Source organism: Mesocricetus auratus, unplaced genomic scaffold (genome assembly GCF_017639785.1).
Source record: "Mesocricetus auratus isolate SY011 unplaced genomic scaffold, BCM_Maur_2.0 Super-Scaffold_100053, whole genome shotgun sequence".
Taxonomy (NCBI): domain Eukaryota; kingdom Metazoa; phylum Chordata; class Mammalia; order Rodentia; family Cricetidae; genus Mesocricetus; species Mesocricetus auratus.
In genome coordinates, this window is record NW_024429230.1 from 1334728 (window position 1) to 1355103 (window position 20376).

Genomic DNA, 20376 nt, shown 5'->3' on the forward strand with positions numbered 1-20376 from the left:
CAATAAATTTAAACTGGACAGATCAGTATTCTGTTATACTTACAGGGCTGAATAACTATCATTGCAGTATAATTATTTTTTTTTATCATTTTAAAACGAAGCATTGTAGCTATTAGCACTCATTTTTCACATGTCCTACATTGCCAACCATCCTTTGGCAACCGTGAAATCTACCCTTTTGCCTCTGTGAGTCTTATTCTGATGTGTCATGAGAATGGTTGTGTAATATAAGTTCATCCTTGTCACACTAGATTATCAGTATTTCATTCCTTCTTATGGTTGAATACATTTGTTTACCCAGAAATGTGGGTTATTTTCACTGTGGCTATTATGAACATCAGTACTGTAAGCATCTGTGTGTACATTTTTATTTTGCCATATGTTTGTGTCTCCTAGGAAGGGATACAGCTTCATAGGGTAATTTTATGTTACTTTCTTTGTGAACCAGAATCCCTGGAAAAAAGCTGACGACAAAGGCTGACTGACTCATTAGAACTTTAATGATGTGGAAATGATGGAATGTTTCCAAATCCAGAGCCAAATTATCTTGGGCCGTCTTTAACCCTCTTAATAACTGTTTATTACCTTCTTTTGTATGTGACCTAATATCTTTGTGACCATTAGGTAAATCTTTTGGAATGTATAGGCAGATCTGAGGCCTATAGTTGAGATTTTCCCACTTTTCTGATGTTTCTACCAGTGTATTCAGAAAGTATCTTAATTTATGATTTTCCTTATTCCATTATTGTAAAACTTCGTGGAGCTGTTACTGCATAGGAATGTGGTATTTGGGGAACGTATTCCTGGGCATAATCACTCCCAGTTGGCTTTGTTCCTTTGAGGTGAAAGCAGCACCCTCCACCCCATCCCCAGTTTTGCCACCTTCTTCCTTCGCCATTGCTTCCTCCTCTTTCAGAAACTACCAGACTGTTTCCTAGTGTGGCGCATCATTTTGCATTTCCAACAGCAGTATCTGAGGATTGTCATTTCCTCGCACTCTTGTGCACACCCCAGTCTGCTTACAGATACCACGTGCTTGTTGAGGTGCAGCCTGAGCACTCAGACGGGCTCACCCCTGTACGGAGCTTTGCTTGAGCTTGTGCAGCCTAGGCAGAGGTGTTTGAGCCCTGGCCGGTCTTCCCTGAGCATGCTCACAGGGATCTCAGGAACACTGCGGATGTTCCCAAACCCCCTGTGGCCATTCATTTCTCACACTTTCCCTTTTATGTTTTGGGTTAACTTGTTTGTCCCAACTGCTTCCAGCAGCTGGAATGTTAAACAATTGCAGCTGCATGTTTTTGACAGCTACTCTTGGGGAAAACTCTTAGCACTGGGTATGCTCAAGATAAGGTCAAATAGCTCAGGCCTTGAGATTGGAGCTTTGGAAAAACTGTCAGTAAGTTGAAATGATAACAGTACCCTGAAACCACTCTTTGAAAGAGCACCAACACATTTCTCACCTTTCCAGGGCCTGCCTGGCGCCTGGGTTTAGTGTTTGAGGGTTGTTTCTTTTTAGATTTACTGTGGAGCTGGGGAGAGGCAGATAGGAGCCGTGTCTTCTTTGATTCTGTTGCTGTGTGGTAAAGGCGGCACTGAAGCAGCATGGAGAGGAAAGGGTTCATTTCAGCCTGCAGTTCCAGATCACAGTCCACCCTCAAAGGACAACAGCACCAGAACTCAAGCAGGCCAGGGCTCTGGGGGCAGAGGCCTCTCCTCCTGGCTTGTTTAGTTTGCTTTCTTACACAACCTAGGACTACCTGCTCAGGGTGCGCTGCCTTCCAACCTCCATGAGCTAGGCCTTCCACATCAATCATTAATCAAGAACATGACCACCTTGTCTCAGTCGGGAGGGGGTTGTTTTCTCAATTGAAGTTCTTCCTAGATAACTCCAGCTGTGTCAAGTTGACAAAAATCTAAGCAGCACAGTGGATATTTCAGTCACCTCTCCATAGCTACATAATTGTTTTCTTCAGATTTGGAGGTCTGGAATCTAATTATTTAAAGATGAGTCTGTTTTGCAGTCTGAACATTTCTTATTAGAACTTTAAGCTGGGTGTGTGGTCCGTGCCTGAATCCCAGTCCCCCAGAGACCTGACCATAAGTTACAGAGCAGCCTAGCCTACACAGCAAGACCCTGTCTCAAACAAACAAATGTAGCAAACGTGTCAATGCTCCATTATTCTGTCCAAAAAAGATAATGAGATAAGTGTTCACTTATGTTGTTGCTTCCTCAGTCAGGCTAGACCCTGGGAGGAGCTCCTCCCATGGCCTCATTCACTTGCGAGGAAATAATACAGTACTTTGGATACACACACCACTCTTGTGAGCTGTGTGTCATTCTTCCACTTTGGCAACTTCTTTCTGCACCAAATGCGTATGTTTAGGGTTGGAGGGATGGCGATGGTTCAGGAGTTAAGAACCCTTACTGATCAGTTCAGTTCCCAGTCCCCAAACTGTGCCTGTAACTCCAGCTCCAGGAGATCTTTTTGCTTCTGTGGACACTTGAATATAAGGACACCCACATACACACACACACACACACACACACACACACACACACACACACACACACAGTAAATAAGAATAAAATCTTAAAAAACACTTGTATGTTTTGATTTCAGCCTCTTAGCTCATATACCAGCTGTTGGAGGAGTGCCGGCCCATCAAGATGAAGATCCTGCCCTTCTGTGGGAGGGTTTTTGATAGCCATCTTCCAATGTTCTATCTGGAAAGAGATGAGCTTCCCTAGCCTCTTCTACATTTAACTGAAACAGTTTTGATACATAAAACCACAAACTCTGATATTCTCAGGACGAAATCTGTTGTCAAAGATAATCTCCAAGGGGACTGACTAGTCTGGGCACCCATTCTTAAAAGAGCTAATTAAAACAGCTAAACTTAAAATGGAAAGCAGGAAAAGGAAATGTACTCAATATGGCTGTGTTAGGAAGGGGGACAAAGAGATTCAGCCAAGTCCCCAAGTCTGTCATAAGAATCCTGGAGTGAGATTCAAGTCTAAGCAGAAAGCAGAGTATAACAGTCAGTGTCACTCTCAACCTGGAAGGTGGTCTGTGGAGCTGTAGAGGGTGTGTGAGATCTCTTTCTTAGAGACAAAGCCTTTCTTGTCTGGAGCCTTTTCTTCTCCCAGCATGAGATTCCTCTTTCTTTGATCGATTGAGAGACACAGGTGTTCCTTTATTACTGCCTGTTACAATATTGGCCTCAAACTGCCAGTGCAGCCAAAGACGACCTAGAATTCCTTAATGTCTTGCCTTCACCTCTCAAGTGGTAGTGGTGGGATTGCAGGTGTTGGTGACCATGCCTCACTCTTCTCCGTTGTTAAGAATTGCTGCCATGCTCGGTGCCCTGTGCCTTCCACTGTATACACTGCAGAGGCAGAGGCAGGTGGAACGGCCTGGTCTACAGAGTGAGTTCCAGGACAGCCATGCTCCCTGGCCAAGGAACTAACAAACAGATAAATAAGTGAAAAGAAAAGAAAGGTGACTGCTTTTGTGGTCTTCTTTGTTCTTTTCCTATAAAAACCCCAGGAAACTTGCTTCCATGTTGGAACATGGAACTTGAAGCCTAAATCCACGTTCCTGATATGCCCTTTCATAATTTGACTTCAGAGTAAATCATTGAGGAATCAGCCTGCCTCCAGTTTAGACTTAAAAGCCATTCTATAGTAAAGACAAACTAGGTTCACTCCTGTTTATGATTAAATATCAGTTTCTTAAGGATTGGGCTGTGCCCCATCTGTAACCTAACTACCAGTAGTTCTGTACTCCCTGTTCCCAGAAATGACAGTCATTTCTTTGTTTCAAAAAGCTGTTTATAACCATCTTGCAACTCCACCTTTGTTTCAAAAGGTTATATGACCGCCCTCCACTGACTACCATGCTATGCCCACCTTAATCCTTGTCTTTGTTTCACAAGGGACTAACTTGTTATGCTTGTATTTGCTCCCATAACCCTGCCTATTTTGCTCACCAAATCCCCCAGTTGGAAACCCCTGAGGCAGCCATGTACCTGACTAAAAAAGCTCACTGCAATTAATTGCTTGCTTTAGTTAACTTGGCATGATAGTTTGGGTTGGTGGTGTTTCTCCTCCTATCTTTGGGATTAACACTTTCTCTTACTATTTTGAACTGAGAGTAGCCCTACTGTCTGTCGTCCATATATACCCCCAAAGTTGGAATGTTTGGGATCTCCAGCTTGGGGCTCCATTCCATGCTTAGGTCTCACTCCTCCCATCCCAAATCCCACCTTCAGTGCCTAAAGTGCTGGCTCCTCCCCTGGAGCTGCCCTCTTCAAAAGCCACCTCTGGGAGAGCAGCCAAAAGTCAGCACCTCCTTGGGGCTGCTCAAGACCATGCTTATAGGCTACCTAAGACCTGGTAGCCATATTTGCCGCTTGATACCTCTCCCACCCTCCTGAGGGTCACCCAGGAAGTGCTTTGCTCTGTTCATTAAACCTGGGTTTATTAATTCAGTTTGATTGGCTTTTTATATCAGTGGCAGTGGATATCCAATAACTGTGGATTAAAAACTTATCAGTTTTTGTCTACACATACAAAGGCTTTTTTGTTTTCTTTGTTTTTTGAGACAGGGTTTCTCTGGATAGACTCAGCTGTCCTGGAACTGGCTCTGTAGACCAGGCTGGCCTTGAACTCATAGAGATCTGCACAAAGCCTTTTATTATTAAATTTCATTTCCCTACACACTTTGTTTTTGTTGGTATTGTATTGGTTATTTTTCTGTTGCTGGTGTAAAACACCATGACCACAAACAACTTATGGTACAAAAAGTTTGTTTTGGCTTGTAATTTCAGAGGGAGATGTATAATGTTGGGGGAGGTATGGCGGAAGCTGAGAGGTCGCATCAGCTCTAAGTACAAAGCCTAGAGGGAACTGAAGTAAGGTGAGGCTATGCATTCTCACTTCCTGCTCTCACTGATGTGAACCTCCTGGGAGGTTCAGCCTCCTATGGATTCCATAGCTTCTCCAACAAAGCCACCAACTGGGAACCATGAGTTCAAAAGCTGGAGCCTAGGTGGGATGGGGATGGGACTGGACTGGTCGGGACAACAACGGTGAAGATGACCACGACAACACAGTTCCCATTTAAACCACCACACTTTTCCTCCACCTCCTGCTGGCCACCTCTCTACCCAGGAGCCTTTCTGTTTTCATGTCCCAAGAATTCTGTTCTCTTTATTTCCCTCCCCAAATACATATACATATATAAAAATTAAAATCTACTCTATGTGAGGGAAAAACATACAGTATTTATTGTTCTAAATCTGGGTTGGTTACTTTGCATAATATAATTTCCAGGTGTATCCACCTTCCTGTAAATGTTTTAATGTACATAATGGAACTTAAACAATGATGTGTGTTTTGCTTGCGTATATATCTGTGTACCACATTTGTGAGCCACCATCTAGGGCTGGGAGCTGAATCCAGGTACTCTGGAAGAGCAGTCAGTGCTCTTAGCTGATAAAGCCATCTCTCCATCCCTTATACAATAGAATTGTATCCTTTTAAATATTTTATGACTTGTAAATTACACACACACACACACACACACACACACACACACACACACACACACAGAGTGACCAGAGCATGAATCATTTAGTTGTTGCTGGTGATGCATTTTACATGACCATGGTGTTTTGCAAATCTAGAAAATTCGTGTTATTATAATACTAAGAATTTGACTGTAGGTCTTACAAGGACTTTACCTGTGCTTTTTTTTCTTTTAAGTTTAGGTGGTAGTGATGTACAATAATATAACTTTTTTTTTCATGTCCTGATTGTCTGTTATCACAATTTGTCCTAAACTTTAGTTCCCTACAAAGAAATATTACTATGCAATTCTTTTTGGGTCATCCGGCCCCTTAACTTAACCTTGGCACATACCAATCTGTTTTCTAACTGTAATTTGTTGTTTGCTTTTTAGTTTGTTAAGTGGAATCATTAGGTATCCTGTAAATAAGGCTTTTTAATTTTTCACCCACAATTACTTTGATAACTCTCTAAGTTGCTAGGTATATTATAGTTCATTTCTTTTGATAGGTTTTTATTATTTATTTATTTGGCTTTTTTTGTTTTTGTTTTTGTTTTTTTGTTTTTTTTTTGCTATTGCAAATAAGTTTGTTATTGTCAGTGGCGAGGGGACAAAAAACTCCTGAGGAGTCTCCATAATCTTTTAGGGACTTCAACTCAGGCCAAACTGAGATTTGTAGCTTCATTGTGGCAAAGAACTGGCTAGTTGGGACTTTATTAAGATAATTTAACATAAGCTTTAAAGTGAGGGTTAAGAGAAAGACAGCAAGACACACCCAAGTGTGAGTATCTGCTTCCTAAAGGACCGTAGGGGAAAGTGGGATACCAGCCAAGTGTAGGTGTGACTTCTAAATGGAGAGGAAAACTTACACGGAGAAGTTTACGCAGCACTAGCTAGGTAAACTGTTTTCATGGTTTCCAAGTTATACCCCAAAGGCTGTTAAGAAACCTTCCCTCCCAGTCCTCTTGATAAGTGCGGTGGATAAGTGAGAGGACTCCTCAGGTGCCTCAGATGGAATTACAGTCTGTAAGGTTAAAATACCCAGGAGCCACTAGGGTTGCACAATGAGTGTGGTGATTTTCTCCCCCTGCACATACAGTTTCTGATGAGATTCCTAAGAAATTTCAGGCTTGCAGCGGGGATGGGAGAAGAGCCTTGAAGGTCAGTGATTCAGTTAGTGATTGTGCTGTGGAATTCTTGCTTCCCTGTTTGCAGGAGGCTTTAGCTGGAATCCAAGGCGAGAGGCTCCCTATCTGCTGCACGCCCTCAATTTCTCTGCCTTTTTCTGCTGCATTATGAGCAAACATTTATGTGTAGCTTTATGTATAGTTAATGTTTCATTTCTCCAGGGCAAGTGTCTGATTGTGCAATTCTTGCTTATATTTATACCTGCGTGTTTTGTCAACTGCTGAAAGCAAGGTGTTGAAACCAAATTAAGATAGAGCCCATAGTTAGTATATGTAGTCTTGGGCTCCTTGGTACTATAGGGGTTGGAGAAATGGTGCTTTCCCCCCTGCCAAGTGTTTCAAACTGTTTTATTTGGTGCATATATGCTTTGTATTGTTATGTCTCTTGATTAAATGACCTATTAACTGTAGATCTCCATATTTTAAAATGTATTTTGTCTGATAGTAATATAGGAACTGCAAGTCATATTTGCCCAAATCATTTCACGCTTTCCATGTTCTTATATGTAAGTGTAGCATGTTTTATATATATAGTATATATTTAAAGTATATTTCTAAATGGAATAATAAACTGAACTTATGTATTAAGGTGTATCTCTACATTTGAATATTTACAATGCAACTATTTTGCCTTTATTTGGGGGCGAGAGAGAGAGAGGAGAGGGAGGGAGGGAGGGAGGGAGGGAGGGAGGCAGGCACTGTATAGCATTGGCCTTATAGAGAACTCTCTATGTAGAGGAATAGAGATCTCCCTGTTTGAGTGCTAATATATACGTTCTGCCTATCAGGATTGTTTTCCTTAATTAGGTGCTTTTATTTAAAAGTGACGTGTGTGATCCCATGATAGTTGCACACACTTTTAATTGCAGTGTTGGTCAGCTATAGTTTTTGGGTTAGGCAAGACTATTTTGCTATATATGATAGGACAAGATAAGGATAAATGCTTTTTATATAGCATTTTTATTATACAGGCTTGTCACCTGGATTAATGGTTCTATAGCTTGATAAAAGACCATGTTCACAGGCAACTTGGGAGTAAAGGGTTTATTTTGTCAAAATCACATTCATCATTGAAGGAATATGGGGCAGGAGCCAATGAGAAACCATGGAGGGATGCTGCTTACTGGCTTGGTTCCCATGACTTGCCTAACCTGCTTTCTTTCAGCACTCAGGACCACCAGCTCAGGGGTCGAACTGCCCACAGTGCGCTGGGCCCTCCCACATTAATCATTACTTAAGAAAATGCGCCACGGGCCTGCTCTCAGGCCAGTTTGATGGAACACTGACTCAGTTAAGAGTCCTTCCCAAGTGACTCTAGCTTTTATCAACTCGACATAAAAATCATTGGTGATTGACTGTTATGACAATAAAAACATGATCATTTTCCTTGTTATATTTCAATTTTCATATATCATTCTTTTTTTTCCTATGTGTATTATGTTTTGTTTTGTTTTCTGAGACAGGGTTTCTCTGTATTGTTTTGGAGTCTGTCCTGGAACTTGCTGTGTAGACCAGGCTGGCTTTGAACTCACAGAGATCTGCCTGCCTCTGCCTTCCGAGTGTTGGGATTAAAGGCGTGCGCCACCAACGCCCAGTGGTGTTTTGCTTCAATGGATATATGTACACCTTATGCATACAATGCTTATAGAGATCAGTAGAGGATGTTGGACCCCCAGGAAGTGTTACAGATGATTGGTGAGCCACCATGTGGATACTGGGAACCAAATCCAGGTCCATTGCAAGAGCAAGACAAGCTCTTCACCGAGCCATTTCACCAGCCCAAAAATCTTTTTTCTAAATAGCTTTGTACTATCTCTAAAATGTTGTCTTACATCTAATTAACACATAGTGTTTTAATTAAACTAGGATGCTAGGCTTATGTTTAAGTGAAGACATAAGTTATTTTCATATTTGCATCTTCTAACTTCTTTTTGCTTTTTTCTTTTTTAGTGAAAATGTGCTATTTGGAATGGGAAATCCTCTTCTTGACATCTCTGCTGTAGTAGACAAAGATTTCCTTGATAAGTAAGTATTAAATGCTTCATATATACAGCATCAAACATCCATTGATTAAACTGTGGAACTGGCCTGGTAGAATGGTTCAGTGGGTAAAATCATCCTTATCCAGGCTGACAACCCAAGTTTTCTCCTTCCACGTACATGGAAGGAAAAAACTTAACTCCTGCAAGCTGTACTCTGACCTCCAAACACACATGCATAGTGTGTGCACTTGCACATACACACACACACACACACACACACACACACATACACAGACACACAATAAATGAGCAAATAAATGCCAAAAGACTACCACTAACAAAAACTAGAGTATAATTTACTGTACAACATCCTAAGTTGAAGGAAAATTCAGGAAATTGAAATTTAGTAGTTTACTTTTATTTGAGTAATTCACAGTTAGCAGTTTGGTATGTGTGTGGGGGGGTATTTTGTTCATTCTGAATACTTTTTTCAGTTAAAATTCATTATATGGTATGTATGGTGGTGTATACTTGTAATCCCAGTACTCAGAAGAGAGAGTCAAGAGGATTGTTGTAAGTTTGAGGTGAAGTTGCTACATAATGGTTTGAGGCAAGCCTAAGTTACTTGAGACAATGTCTACAAAGAAAGAAAGAAAAAGAAGCCACACAAGACAACATGGTGCTGATACAGCTGCGTTTCCACGTGCTAGAGAGTAATACTGACATCTTATTTCACACTCTGCAAAAACTAACTTCGTGTGGAACAAAACTCCAAACTTAAGAACTAAAACTATAAAAAGTCTTAGAAGAAAAAAGAAGTAAATATTTGTCTTGGATTTAGCGCTACTATATTAAATTCAGTATTAGTAAAAGGACATGCAGTAAGAGAAAAAATAAGATGGACCTTATCAAGAATATGAAGCTTTTCTGCATCAGCGGACACTACCCAGAAACTGAGGATTGGGTTTGTAGCTGTATGGTCGGGTGCTTGCTTAGTGTGTATAAAGTTCTGGTTTCAATACTAGTATGCACGCATGCACGCACGCATGCACACACGCACGCACGCCCACCCATAGGATAAGAGCAAGTCTTGAAAGGGTCTGGCATCTGGTATTTAGAGCAATGGTTCTCAACCTTCCTAATGCTGTGACCCTTTAAATGTGGCTCCTTATGTTGTTGTGACCCCAACCATAATATTACTTCATTGCTACTTTATAAATGTAATACTCTTATTTTGCTACTGTATCAGTTGTAATGTTAATATCTGATATGCAGGATATCTGATATGTGACCCCAAATGGGTTGATACCCACAGGTTGAAAAGCACAGATTTATAAGATTAAAAAAGCAAAACCAGGGTCAATGAGATGGCTCATTAGGTAATGGCATTTGTCACCAAGCCTGACGTTATGAGTTCAATCCATGGCCCCTACGTGATAAAAGGAGAAAACCCACTCTCCCAAGTTGTCTTCTCCTCTGTCTCTATTTCTTGTCTCTGATGGAGGCCATTCTTTGCTAGCAGGCCCTCTTCCAGATGACATGTTTGTGTGAAGTTAGCGAAAACTAACTAGCAGATGGCTCTGTACCTTTTCATCCAAATATAAATAGAATGTAGGTTAGAAAAATGTACAATTTGCTTCAAAATGTGTTTATCCTAATTAGTGTATTAAATTGCATTTATCTGTTTTTTATTTTTTACTTTTTGGAGACAGGGTTTCTCTGTATTGTTTTGGAGGCTGTCCTGGAACTTACTCTAGACCAGGCTGGCCTCCAACTCACAGAGATCCGCCTGCCTCTGTCTCCTAAGTGCTTTGATTAAAGGTGTGTGCCACCAATGCCTGGCGATCTGTTTTTTTTTTTTTTAAAAGAAAAGCTTATTAATTTTCTTCTTGACTAGGTTTTTCAAAACATTTCAGGTGTCAAAACTATTTTGTGTGTCCATATGTGTGAGAAGGCCAGAGGTTCATGTTGGGTGCTACCTTTATTGCTCTCCAGTTACTTTAGAAAACAGGGGCTCAGTTGTTGGCCAGGAATCCCTAGAACCCTCCTCTCTACCTCCCTGTGCTGTCTTCACAGATGTGCACCTCTGTGCTCTGTGAGTGCTGGCTTCTGAATTCAGGGTTACTCGCTGAGCCCCTGCTACTTCAGTTCTTGAATTGGAAACTTGTTCGTTTGCCTAGGATTGACCTGTTTTTAGAATACAATAAGCATTGCTGCAGTTTAGAAATATGAATAGGAAAAACAGAGATGGATATTTATGTACTTCACTGAATTTTCTGAAATATCCTCAGTGTTTATTTTCTTATTATAAATGTAGTTTTTCTCTGAACTACAGAGAATAAAATAAGGCTCTGTAATTGAAAATAAAAACAGAATTAAGTTAATTAGGTTGCATGGATCCAATTTGGCAAACCATGAGAACTGAAAACTAACGGGCTCACTTGTGATGAGAAACTGGCTACTGGGAAGAGCTTTCATGGCATACCCAAGGACAGGGTGGGTGGGCATTCTTCCTAACAACGGTTTCTGTGGTGTCTATGAAGACTCATACGAAAAAACACCAGGAACAGCATCCCAAATGGTCAATGTAAGCCCACTGTCTACTGCGAGCTCTTGGATGGAACGGTAGACTTTAAGATCTGGCCCTGGCTGTTAGCAACAGCAAACAGTTTGGCTCCTGGAAACACTGTTCTCAAATGCAGCCAGGAGATGGAGGCATGTGCAGGCAGGAGAGATGCTCAGAGAATGCTGTTAGAGAATGCCCCAAGCCCCGCCCGCCCTCCCAGTTGCCATCTTCTCGCATTCCCCTACTCAGGAGCTCCCTCACTGGCCATCTCACTGAAGGGCGTTGTAGAACATGAGGTGGACCATTCTTTGACCTCACCACTTGCATGTGTCCTACTTTTTAACAGGGCATTTCTACAGATTGCTTAGTCACTCAGAATTCATACTCCTGCTTCACCTAATGCCAACTCAAGCAATTTCACACACCTTTGCTGCCTTTGGCTTCAACTGGAAATGCATCTGGATGAGCTATGGCTATGCGGCTTTGTTTCCTGTGCACTAGACCATGGACTTCTCTTGTCAATGAACAACCAGTGCAGTGCTCTTCACCTCTGAGCCATCTCTCCAGCCCCTCCCCCTTTCTTTCTTTATGATCAAGTATTGGTATATAGTCCTGGTTGATCTGAAATTTATTATATTGACTAAGTTGGCCTTGATCTTGTGGTAATATAACTTCTGTAATGCTTGGGTTTTTATTGTAACTATGCACTTCTCCCTGGTGCAGTTAATTATTTTCTTTTCTAAGGCAAGATCTTCCCAGGTTGAACTAGAAATTGCTCCATAGCTCAGGTTGACCTCAAACTTGCTTTGTAGAGTAGGTTGACCTCAAACTACTGCTGTCTTCCTATGTCAGCCCCCTGAGTGCTAGGGATACAGATGCACACCCCCATGTTTGGTTTGTTCAGGACTAGGAATCAAACCTAGGTCTTTGTGCTTGTTACCAACTAAGTCACACCCCAGATAGCAGCTCAGATTTTGTTACAAAATTTTATTCTTCTCTTCATGGGTGTATACTATCTGTGAGATTTATTCTCATAGTACTGATTGTAGTCACAAAAGACAAACCTTGAAATCCTAAAAGAGCAAAGTTCTTTTTTGAGACTTGACCTCTCTAATGTAGTCTTGGTTGGCCTGAACTCATTATGTAGATCAGGCTGGTCACAAACTCATAGATTTCTATATACGTACCTGTGCCCCCTGAATGGTAGGATTAAAGGTGAGTGACACTGTGTTTAGCGATCAAAGTTCTTTGGCTAAAATCCTTGAAGTCTAAAAGAGAGCACAGTCCTAAATGATTAAAATCTCAGAGTTTTAAATCTGGAGAGCTGAAATCTCGAAAGCTATGATTTCCATTGGGTGGTTCATGTGGGGGTATGAAAAGCTGTGTGAGCAGTAGGAATATATTTTCACTTGTTTGCATTAGAGTTGAATCATGTTAGGTGGAACAAATACATATTTGATGTGTATGTGTACAGTGCTCCCAGATGAAACATGTGTGAATCTGAATAGACCAGATAGGGAGATCTAGCTGTCATTGTGGCTCAACACTGCCAGATCACCCTAAGCTTGCAGATCTGGAAATACCATTGGTGTCTTAGATCTGGGAGGTAGTTTTCTTCTGGCTTAGTTATCAAAACTCCAGATTCCCAGGTCTTTGGATTCCAGATTTACTTTAACACCCTTTATCCCTCCCCGGTTCCTTCATCCTTTGACTTTGGACTGAGAGTTAGTTACAAGGTTGACCTCTTGTAGAACTCTTTACCTCTGTAGTCACAGACATCAACTCCTGCAGTCAATCCCCTCTTCTATATTGCTACATGTATATATGTATATGTCCTGTTGGTCTAAGTTTTCTGGAAATCTATTACTTGTATATATTAGATATTAGGAGAGCCAGATAAAATTCCTTCTTTTTTTAAAAAAAGATTTATTTATTGATTTATTGATTGATTGATTGATTGATAGAGTTTTGTCTGCATATATGCCTCCAGGCCAGACAGAAGAGGGCACCAGATCTCATTTCAGATGGTTGTGAGCCACCATGTGGTTGCTGGGAATTGAAAAATATGGAACGCTTCACGAATTTGTGTGTCATCCTTGCTCAGGGGCCATGCTAATCTTCTCTGTATCGTTCCAGTTTTAGTATATGTGCTGCCGAAGCGAGCACTAAAATTCCTTCTTACTGTGCTACTTAGCAATCTAATAGCAGAAGATGTCTATTGTCCACCTGTAAGAAAGCTGTGATAATATAATGGCATATACCTATAATTGCAGCCCTCCATGAGGCTGTGTGAATTCCTAAAACATAGTGACAAAGATGTTATTAAGACAGGATGATCATAAGTTCAAGTTCAAGGCTAGCTCATTCAAAAACAGAAAAGTCTTTGGTAAGTTATGAAGCTACTTAATGTGGTAGGCAGGGAGAAGCTAATTATTATTGGCACTTCAAAAATAAAATTTCAACTGTAATGCCAAGGCAATAGCCATCCTTTCAAATGGCTGTGGTACTTATAAAATTTGTAGATCATAGCCACATTGCAAATACAAGTGCTGGGATATAGAGATCATGGAAGTGGAAATATAAGAAGCCAGGTATGGGAGCTTATATTCAGGATTTTGGTTAGGCATATTAGGAGTCATAATTTAAAGACAGTGTGGTCTTCATTGAGAGAAACAGGAACAAGCCAGCCAAACAAACACCCCCCTCCCTTTTTGTTTTTTTTTTAAGACGGTGTTTCTCTGTGTAGCCCTGGCTGTCCTGGAACTCGCTTTGTAGACCAGGCTAGGCTTGAACTCAGAAATCTGCCTGCCTCTGCCTCCTGAGTGCTGGGATTAAAGGTGTGTGCTACCTCTGCTTGGCAATAATATTCATGTCCTGCATCTGTCCCTTTCCTCATAGTGCAGTACTTGGCTTCACAAAATAAGAATTCAACAAATTCATCACTGATGAACCAATGAAAAACACTTGCTGATACAGAGATACCTCCAGTATCATGAAACATCACATGGTAAAATTAGTAGCGATTGGACTGTTGAAGAAAATAGCCTTGTTTTTGCACTAATGGGCATTGAACCTAAAGCCTCACACATGGCAGGCGAGTGCTCTACCACGGAAACAGTCTGTAGCCCTGATTTACAAAACAAAAAACAAAAAAGCCTCTCAGGAGGCTAGCCTGGTCTACAGAGTTCCACGACAGACAGGGCTGCACATCGAAACCTGTCTCAAAAATAAAATAAAAGGCCACTTATTTATTTATTGTGTGTGTCTCTCAGCTTGCACATGCCATGGAATGCACATGGGGGTCAGAGTAGGCTCTCTTTCCTGCAAGTGTGTCTTTGGGGTTGATCCAGCCTTCCAGTTTGGTGCCAAGTGTCCTTATCCACCGAGCCATGTGCCTCCCTCTCCACATAGATTCTTCTGTTGCTATTGCTTCTCTCAGAAAAACCAGATGTTTCTCTTTGACTAAAATCTCTGCTGTTTGAATTTTAAAATGTGTGACGTTCTTGCTCCAGGTGGATCTGGAAATTGTAGAAAGTGTTTGCATGTTTATGTATTTGTGTCTTTCCAGAAAAGCCTAAGCACTGTAAATTTTTAATTGAAGATTGAGTAGACTTAATGACATTTTGAAAATGGACTTCAGTATGAGAAAATAATCTATTTTCCATAAAAGGAAAAATATGAAAAATAAAAGAAAATGGACTTTAGTTGGTCATTTTCCTTCCTGTGTGACAGCTCATCTTTCTGTTTTTCTCCGCCTTCTAATTATCTGCTTTTTCTTCCTTGGCATTTTCTTCTGGTTTAGCTTTAAAGTAGCAGGTGGTGTTTTATTCTCTGTGCTTCCTACCCACTCCCTCAGGAAGTGCCTCTCCACGGTGTGCACAGTGCACAGATCATAGACATATTTTGCTGATAGTCTGAATCTTACTCACTTTGCGGGTAATGTAGGAATTTGGGTTTCGTCCATTATCCAGAGATGGAGATGCAACTGAGCAGGACCAGGCAGGCACTAATTTCAGCATGACTACAGAGAAGTATTGCCCATTTTTTAAACTGTTAACATTATTTGTTTTAATTAAGTGTGCTATGTAGTCATTTTCATATCATTTCCTGAACTGTATTTAAATTACATAAAGCATTTTAGAAAATTATAATTTGTTATATGCAGTTTTTGGAAATGGAACTCCAGAAGTGTGATATCACAGCAGTGACTTAGGATAAAAGCATGTGCGTGAGTGTGAGACTGCTAAGATTTCCTCAGTAGAGGAGATGTCATATTTGTACATCTGCATTTCTCAAGATCTCATTTCTTTCAGTTGTTGTATATGAAATGGCAATTCATCAATATGCTGTTGTGGTCGACACTAGGTCTCATTAAATTTACAGGCTGGCCTCAATTAGTGGTCCTCCTGCCCTTAGCTTTCTGAGTGCTGACATTACAGGCATGTGCCACCATGCCTGGATCATAGATTTTAGGAAATATCTAGTGTGGGGCATGAAGGAGAGAAAGGGACAGAGGGAGACACAGATGCTCCTGGCATTGAACTCAGGCCCTCAGACTTGGTGGCAAGTGCCTTTATCTGCTGAGCTGTCTTGTGTCTATTCTCGTCCTCTCTGGAGTTTTTGATGTATCTCATCAGAGTCCTAGACTATCTTTCATAGTACCTCATATCATTAGAGTCACAATGAGCTGAGTCTATACAATTATTAACCTTAGTGATAGGTACTTATATGTCTTGTTTTTAACTATGAATGTGGTTTATCTGCTCACTGCTATCATTGTTAGTATACATGGAGTGCTTTTGCTGCAAAGACATCTATGCCATTGCCTATTTTATTGCATAAATTGGCCTGTGAAGTGTTCTATCATGTTTTGTTTTTCAAATCCACCTTCAAAAATGTAAATGTCTTCTAAAAACAAGACCCATTAAAAATAATTGCAGGAGACTCAATAAAGAGAGATACTGAGCTTATCAGCAGGAGATAGGAGTGAAATCTCTAGAGGTGTATGAGTTCCTGACAAGAGCTCCATATTTATATCACATTTATCAGAGATCTAGACAAGTACAGATGTATAGGCACCAGTGTATTGCTAGACATGTGTAAATAAATAAACAAATAAATATACACATAGGTATAGGAGGAGTAAAGTGTTTGGCCTGACGCAATAAAAATTTGTCTTTTTCCTTCTGGGGAGTCATTTACATCGTTCTATTTGACAAATGTGTCTTTGTCTTATTTAGTAAAGTGACAGGCCACACCTGTTCGTGTTAGGGAATGGGTTGGCTTAGCCCAAGAAAATCAGGTGTGTCCTTTAGTGTGGAGGATTAGGGCCTTACAGTCCAGGTGATTTAAGTCCAGTTACATCATGCCTATGTAAAGATGCCTCAATAAAACCTCTGCACTCTGAACCTCCTAACATGCCTCATTGTTACATATGGATAGTACATATGGGGAGGGGACAATGAAAGTTTCAGATTTGGAACTCTCTCGGACGTGTCCTATATTTTCTCTTGTGGCTTATTCTGACCAACAACATTTTATTTCAGAATTTGAACATAATAGCTTTCAGTGTATTTCATGAGTGCTTCTAGTAAATTATTGAGCCTAAACATGACTTAGGACCTTCCAAGTTTGGAGTTGGTGTCAGAATTGAGGACATTCTTGAGTCTTGTGTTTTCTATAAATTACAGACAGACTATATTATCAGACAGTCTTCTAGGAACTGTGTGGAAGTGTCAAGTGATAGAAACATGAAATTAAGTAAAATCAGGCAAGATAAGGAAGGAGAAAGTTTTAAGATCTGCTGGAAACATTACCAGGTCGGAGAAAGGAACACAGGAGAGGGACTGCTGTAAAGCCTGAGGCTGGGTAACAGATGCCAAGAAAGAGCATGTTCAGTGTCAGTGTTTTCCATCCATGGTGAGGACCGTGTGACTCATGAGGTACATTTTACCTTTGAGGAGTTTGATCAAAGTTTTCTGCCTGCTGCTTGCCTACTGTGGGTCCTTTCTTCTAGGCCCTTTGCTTCCTTTCAGGTTCAGTGCTATCTATGAGCAAGGAGCGAAGCGGGGAGATGAGGAGGGGAAGGAAGAGGCAGTAGAGGACCAGAGAAAAACCGCCTTTATTCTATTCTTACACGGAGGAACTGTTTCCTTTCATGCCACTACCGCTTTTATCTATCGCACTACCGAGCTTTTTTGTTTGCTTACTGAATTGTGAGGTCCTAAAAGACAAGAATTGAGTTTGTTATTTCTCTCTTATTTATCTGAGCAAACAAGGAAAGTAGCATTGGCTAAATGCCTCTTGTATAATGTGTCTAATGACTTGCCAATGTCACATGTAGCCACTTCAGATTTTTAAGTGTTCATATTCCATAAACATGATTTAAAGAACAGATGTGCTGGGCATTGGTGGCACATGACTTTCATCCCAGCACTTGGAAGGCCGGGGCAGGTGGATCTTTGTGAGTTTGAGGCCAGCCTGGTCTACATAGAGAGTTCCAGAACAGCTAGGACCGTTTCACAGAGAAACCCTGCTTCGAAAAATAACAACAACAAAAACCAAAATTAAAAAACCAGATGCTTTCATACATATTAATATTTATGATTTTATAACCTAATAAAACTGATAAATCACTTTTTAGTGAATCCTAATTACCAGTGATTTTATACATCTACATTTACAGAAATACACAAGCTCTTTTTCCTTCTTAAAACTTTGTATTTCTTTTGCTTTTAAATTGTGTTGTACTTTTCCTCATCAGATTTTATCCTTATGTAATTCATTTTATATATTAACATACTTTATGAATATTGATCACCCTGTTTCTGCAATTAAAAATATATATGTAAATTTCATCCTAAAGCATCTCCTAGTCATTATATTATAGTCCCTACCTAGTAAAACCACACAAATGTATTACAGTGTGACTAATTAGATAAAACAGGGGCCAGAAATACATCTTTTAAATGAGATGGTGAAACTCATTCTAAAACATTTGCTCAGTTGGTTTTATCTTTTGCTGCAATGAAGTAGTGCTCAGGATTGCTGTGTGGTACTCAGGGTTGAGCCCAGTATTTTGCCAACTCCAGGCAAGTGTTCAAACCTAACCTTCCCGTCAAAACTTTTTCCTAGACAGAGTCTTGCTGAGTTTGCACACTTAGACCCATTTCTGCCTCCTGAGTGCTAAGATTATGGCATATGCAGACTTTACTTTTTCCCCTTGCATTTGTACTAGCTGAGCAGTCTGGTTCCATTGTTTGTTGGATTGTAATAGAATTTTCAGCAGTTACCTGAACACCGCCATAAAAAAAAAAAACAGATCAGCTGATAATTTGATTAAGCTCTTCAGTATTGTTGAAAGCAAAACTTAGAAGCTACCGGGACAGCTGATTACAGTCATAAAGATGGGGAATTCAGAGAGGTGTACTTCAAAAAGCTCTTAAGGCTCTTGCCTCCCTCCACTGCTAGGCATCAAACCTAGGGCTTCCTGTAAGTTAGGTGTGGTCCTTTATATTCATGTGGGTTCTTAGGGATTATCTAAGTTAGATTACTTGAGATGTTCCATCCTGTGTGTGGTAGCATTCCATCGTTTGAGGACCTGTACTCATAAGAAGGAAGACGCAAGCTGAGGATAAGCATTCGTTACTCTCTGCTCCCTGTCTGAGCCTGCAATGCTACCCCACACTCCTACTGCCACATCAGCACGATGGACTCCTCAGACTTGAGCCACGTTAGCCCTTCCTTCTGAAGGTTGTTTTGGACAGGTAGTTTTACCACAGCTAACCCCCAGAGAAGGGTTTCCTAAGTAGCTGGGTCACACCCGCTTTTGGTCTTGTTCTCAGAGGAGTCATGTTTGCCTGAATAGTTCACAGAGTGCTGAGGTATTGTTGATTTCAGTGTGGCTATGTCAAATGGGTTTTTTTTTGATAATTTGTTTATAAACGGTTATGAATAAACATTCATTAAAAAATAAACGCCAAGTGCTGGTGGCCCATGCCTTTATTTAATCCCAGCACTTGGGAGGCAGAGGCAGGTGGATCACTGTGAGTTCGAGGCCATTTTGGTCTACAGAGTGAGCTCCAGGACAGCTAGAAACCCTTTCTTGAAAAACCAAAACCAACCAACCAATCAAACAAACAAAACCCTCATTTTAAGGACGTTGTCTGTTTTCCCACCCTCTCTGGCAAAGCTGGTTTTCCATGTCAGACTAATCAGATCTGCTCTTAGGATAGAAAGAGTCTGACTTCATTTTATTATTGGTATGTTTGTGTGTATCTGATTGTGCATGCAGATGTGTGTGGAGAATGCTGGAAGAGGCTGGTAGAAGAAGGCAGTGGATCCCTTGGAGCTAGAGTAAATGTATTTGTGAGCTTTCCAACATGGTTGCTGGGATCCAGGCTCAGGCCCTCAGGGCAGACCCACAAGAATTCTTAAACATTCAGCCAGACGTATGTCTCATTAAAGTACATGCGATGATATGTATGCTCCTGAGATTCCTTCCCTTGCTCCCTTTCCCTCCTGTCTCTTCCTTCCCTTCTTTCTCTTCCTGGGAGTTTCACCATGGTGCCCCGGCTGCTTTAGAGTCTTTACCTCATGCCATCCTCCTGCAGTCTCATGAGTTCCTGGGATTTAGTTTCTGGCTTACTGACACATGTCACCTCTGTCTAAACCCAGGGTCTCACACATTCCAGGCAGGTGCTCCATCACTACCCTGTGACAGCTAATACTAATCAGTCTGGCAGAGTTTAGAATTACTTAGGAGACCAGCCCCTGGGGACACCTGTGAGAGATTCTGTGGGTTAATTTCGCTGGGAAAACGTACTTTGACACTATTCCATGCTTGCTAGCTGTTGTTACAATGTGGCCAACAGCTCTGCCGCAGGACTTCCCTGACATGGTAAATGATACACTCAAATGTGAGCCCAAATGCGCCCCCCCAGGTTTGTCAGAGTATCTATCACAACAACAGGAAGAATAACTGAGAACCCCTATGGCCTGTCTTCTGATATTTAGTCCTTGTTAGATAGAAGAGAGAGCCAGGGCCCTAGTTGGAAGTTTGTTGTCTGGGT

The 20376-nt window shown here is 41.0% G+C and overlaps 1 protein-coding gene and 1 non-coding gene across 4 annotated transcripts in view; one reads left to right on the forward strand and one right to left on the reverse strand.

Moving 5' to 3' along the window:
- The window catches only part of Adk (adenosine kinase), a 391346-nt gene that overhangs the window by 29976 nt on the left and 340994 nt on the right, over positions 1-20376 (forward strand). For all 3 annotated transcript variants that reach the window (XM_005083530.4, XM_005083531.4, XM_040735976.1), the window contains exon 2: positions 8708-8782. In XM_005083530.4, the coding sequence (XP_005083587.1) occupies positions 8708-8782 (75 nt within the window). The remainder of the gene's footprint in view (positions 1-8707; positions 8783-20376) is intronic.
- Positions 13365-13471, reverse strand: LOC121136182. The gene has a single exon (XR_005873297.1). It is a non-coding gene; the product is annotated as a U6 spliceosomal RNA (small nuclear RNA).